Source organism: Branchiostoma floridae, unplaced genomic scaffold, assembly GCF_000003815.2.
Source record: "Branchiostoma floridae strain S238N-H82 unplaced genomic scaffold, Bfl_VNyyK Sc7u5tJ_1580, whole genome shotgun sequence".
NCBI classification, from domain to species: Eukaryota; Metazoa; Chordata; class Leptocardii; order Amphioxiformes; family Branchiostomatidae; genus Branchiostoma; species Branchiostoma floridae.
The window spans coordinates 1-4,971 of record NW_023365774.1 but is presented as its reverse complement, the minus strand read 5'-3'; the positions used below and the strand labels follow the sequence as shown (position 1 = coordinate 4,971).

At 38.5% G+C, this 4,971-nt stretch overlaps 1 protein-coding gene across 1 annotated transcript; it reads left to right on the top strand.

Annotated features, from left to right (window-relative positions):
- Nucleotides 1-1,471: 1,471 nt before the first annotated feature.
- On the top strand, nucleotides 1,472-3,780 carry LOC118408384 (1-acyl-sn-glycerol-3-phosphate acyltransferase delta-like; the record flags this gene model as incomplete). The annotated part of the gene is made up of 4 exons (XM_035809152.1): nucleotides 1,472-1,649; nucleotides 2,464-2,633; nucleotides 3,181-3,342; nucleotides 3,627-3,780. Coding segments are annotated over exons 1-4 (664 nt in total), but the record flags the coding sequence as incomplete, so codon positions are not given.
- Between the last annotated feature and the right edge of the window lie 1,191 nt (nucleotides 3,781-4,971).

The following is a 4,971-nucleotide window of genomic DNA, read 5'->3' as shown; positions in this document are numbered from 1 at the left end:
CCAGTTTCCGGAAAAGTCACGCTCAACGTAACGTTAAAGATCACATACCTGTCAGATATTATGTCTAAATTATGTCCTAAAAATTTGGTGGCCTTACAATACGTCGTTCAAGAGTTATAGGACTTAGAAGTGGAGGGCCTCAAAAGACACCCCCCCCCCCCCACACACACCCCCTGGTCCAGGGATGACCAAAAAAGCCCGGCCTGAATAGGGTTAAACATACATGTAACATAGAATAACGTCTCTGTGTTACTATTCATAACTATGACTGGATGAAAAAAATCATCATGTCATAGTTACTCATGTATGTAGTTTAAAATGCACATTGTCAGTGTGATCACATCGTACAGAAATTCTTCACTTTCCACATTCAAAACTCAAAAAGGCATTCATAACTTCAGAACAATACGTTCTGGACTTCTTCTTTACAAATGATCTGACCTCGTTACAAGGGGCCTAGAATGCCATTGTTTTCGGGCATGCCTGCGGCAAACTATTCAACAAATGAGCACAAGAAACCATGTGCCACTCATTTTAATACATAGTACGAGATTGTTGATAAACAAACTATCTAAATCTTCCCTTATCTCCGGTCACCCCAGAATGGTTAGCACTGTGATTAAACCGTAGCTGCTGTTGTTGTACCTGCGGTCACTGACCTTGTGTCGCGACACCGCTCCAGCCGGGATAGGGGAGAATTCACTTATCTTACCTCGATCGTAATCTGTCAGCTGGAATTCTTTTACGCTTGATATACGGCAACATAGGCTTAACAAGAAAGCCAAGAATGTGAATAGTGCACATGTTATACAATGGCTGAGATATCTAATTTATATACATAAAAAAACTATCCAAATTTTAAGTATAAAAAATTGTCCAAATTACACATAATGTACCATTCATTACGCCTGTGCAGCGGCTAAGTACAGTGGGGCAGCTGTAGAAGCGATGCATAACGTTAATATGGGATTTCGAGTTTCCATAAAGAATCTTATAAAAATGAAGTTTCCATGTAATATTTTATAAATAAGGGATAAGTAGAACGACATAAAACAAATTGACGGCAGGCAAATGTCATCCCATAAACACAACATACCGGACTCCGTGTCCCAACATTTACATTGCTTTCTCGTGCATAAACTATAAAACAACAGAACGGATATCGAATTCTTCTTTCACGTCACATATGTAAAACTTTTCCTCTTCTACCAATTTTCGTTTTTGATATCGTTCTGTGGATAGCTTTCTACCGAAGCAAGGGAAGGCTCAACTGCCGTCCCGAAAGACTAAACGTGCGTGCATCAAAAACAGCTATTAAAATTCTTCTTTTGAATGTTTAATTTTTGGATTTTTCAAAGACTATTACATTTAACTTGCTATATATTTAAATTTAATGGAGTGAAGCATTTCCCATGTTTTATACACTAAATTCAATATTGATCTGTTGTGTCATACACTGACAGTAGTCACCATGAGCCTGGTCTCATCGCTCACCAATGTGGTGGCTTACATCTTCATGACGTACGTGATTCTGGTGACTGCTGTCATCAGTAACGTGTTCCAGATCGTGGCTTACCTGCTGATGCGGCCGTTCTCACTAACGGTGTACAGAAAGGTGGTCTCGTTCTGCCAATACCTCATCTTGAGCCGTGAGTCGATTTCCCAAGACTTAGCATACATTTTATTAATTGTGATTGTTTATATGAACGTAAGAATAAGGTGAACATAACCTCAACAGATGTAATTGTCAGTATAAATACACGTGCGCCAACTATACAATCATGTGGCGATGAGATTTATGAGGGAGAGTTATGCATACAATGCGCTTTTGATAGTAACCCAATATAATCCTATCTGAAAAATTATTTGATATCGTTGATACTTCTAGTCACCCTAGACCCTGTCGACTTCTGGCCCCCAGGTCTCTGTTGGTCTTTTTTGTTCTTCTTTTTGCTAGCCGCAACAGTAAAGTCAGTGATCTGGCTTTGTCTTGCCGCTGCGCTCCGTTCAGGTTCAGTGTCTGCGTTGATATCGTTGATGTATGCTAAGGCGTAACTCGCGTTAAGCAGTAATATGATGTGATATTATAAACAATGCTTTTAGGAAAACTGCCACTCTACATCAGTGACCTATGCTGTATAATATTTCCATGTAAATCATTCACTGGACATTAAAAAAATCTAGCATTGTGTATCGTTAAATTGCACACTGGCAATAAGAGAAATTGCATGTCTTAAGACGTCTGTAACCAATCTAAATTAAAGCATTTTGCCATTACGGTCTCATTACTGACTTGTTCCATGTTTGATTTTATTTATTCTATGCGGTGGCCACGCCAGGCTAGGAATGTGCACTTCCGACCATCTATCAACCTTGCCTGCTGATTTCTTGATTACTAACACTCACAACTTTAACGTTTGAAAGGCGCTATGCCTTCATGCGTATTTTATTTCTGTCCCTCAGAATTGTCTTTCAGGTTCGACTGGTGGGGGCAGTCAGAAATCACATTTTACATCAGTGACGCGGACCGGCCGTTCTTGGGGAAGGAGACAGCAGTCATTGTGATGAACCACAGGAACTCAGCTGAGCACCTGTTTTGCTTTGCTATAGCAGAGAGGCTTGGGCTTCTACGGGTGAGTCATTTTGGACATTAACGCATATTTCAAAACTTGTGAATCTCAAATCGCATACTAGCTAATACAGAAGTAAGTGGACTTACACACTGTATATACTTTTAACCGTATTAAGACTGGGGTGAAGTAAGAATTTCGTCAATGATCGGTATTTTCTCACAAATATTGTTTTTAATCCGTTTTCATGGGAAGTGAAATCTGAAATACAAATGACGTCATTTTAAGGAATGCCAAAAAGTCCATCTGGATAGGGATAAATAGTCACATCGCCTGGTGCGAGAGCAGAACCTTGATTAAATACAGAGAGAGGAATTGGGGCAATATCATATTCGGTGTGGTTCTAGAAGCTTTTCAGATCTTATACCATATACAGCCGTTACGGTGACTGCTATGCTCTACTTTCCTATGCATGGTTGAATTTCATTTAAGTTCATCTGAGACGGTAGTAAACATTATATTACAATTTAAAGACTATATTTCCGTACATAAAATAAAGCGCATCAAGCTTTCGATCAGTCATCTGATCCTTGTTGAAAACTTTTTGCAGACATTCAAAGCTTTTTGTGCAGACTACATAAAGTACGTACCTACAGCTGGCTGGAGCTTGTCCTTTAACGAGTGCATCTTCCTGAAGCGGAGTTACGAAAAGGACAGAGGAATCATCGTCAAGCAGCTGGAGGAGCTGCACACCTATCCTGGCATCTTCTGGGTAGGTTTGGGCTTGTTCTTGACATATGGTTTTCTTGGTAAAGCAGCCGAAATAAGATAAAATAAGAAAGAGATAGCTATCACTTTGATCTTTGGTATGTTGGTAGGAGAGTGACGGATACTTGCATATAAGATGCTATTATTTGTCTATAAGTTTACGAAAGTTTGACATCCATGTAAAACAGTATTCAAATACAATTCAATCTTTAAAACTGGACAAAAACGGAGATTTCTTTAAGGTGGTATGTTTTAGAATTTTATATTTTACATTTGTTGATCTCACAGCTCCTGTTCTACTGTGAGGGAACCCGCTTTACGGCAGAGAGGCACCAGACGTCCATGGAGGTTGCCAGAAGCAAGGGTCTGTCTGAACTAAAACATCACCTTCTGCCTCGTACCAAGGGTTTTAAGCTGTGTGCTCGAGTTGGCAGGAAGTACAGTATGTTTAATAATGCATTTATGTACATTGGCCTGTTGTATAATTATTATCTAGTCTCGGGACCATAGTCTGATTAATGACTGCGTTTTTCCACATCTTTTTTAATTTATTTTTATTATTATTAAAACAACAACAACAATAGTACATTTGTCAACTACTAAGGCTAGTGTACTAATGCAAATGGATGGATAACATATATTGGTGTGTCTGGACAAATTATATTGGGTAACTTCCTTCACATGCAGTACATTTGTAGTGGAACAGTCAGAAAAGACAAATACATGTAGCACATTTGTAAAAATACTGGGGGAACTTAAGGAATATGTACAGTCTGTTACTTCACTATGATCAAACATGAAGTAGTCTAACAGCGTTTGTCAACATCTTACTACAACGCCGTTATTGGGGCCAATACATACTTGCACATGTTAGCCCTTATTGCTTCCTTATAGATGTACAGAATTGTATGGATAAACCATACTATAGCTAACCAACACTACAATAAAGTTCAGACTCACCCCAATTTTCAGCTGACTGCAGTGAGGGTTTTCAATGCCAGGAAACTGGCGCTGTGTAGAAACCATGTATCCGTCCAATATGTATTAGTATATAGTTGTTCACATTGTCATACATTGTAACTGTTACAATTGTTGCGCAATAAAGTTCTATTCTATTCTTATATATAATGACATAAAGTGAATGACATTTTATCTTCAGCTGAGATACTGATACCATATTTAGGTCGTATACACCACTGTCTAGTTGGGACAGGTTTTATAGTTTCTTTTCTATTTCATTTATTTATTGTTGACATAACAACTGGAGTGGGAGGGGAAATAGAACATCCATCTAGAACCCCTGAGTACGAGACTACCTAGGGCTTTATATCGAAATATTCTAGAGGATATGAGAAAGGAAGGGCTGCTTTCCACCATTCTAGGCAAACAGGTTAAATGGGTAAGGTATGCAAATAGATACATTTTACAATGCTTAATCTGCATAATAAATTGGGAAATTATATCGTTTTATTGATTTCGATAGCCGTGCATTAATAAAGTCAACGCATATAATATATGGGAAGTGGAACATAAACATGTAACAGAACACAGCAAATAATTTGGTGTCTTGTTTGATTTAAATGCGAGCGCTATCTTAATGGTTAAACTGCTTCTGTCCTCAGACTCTCACTTT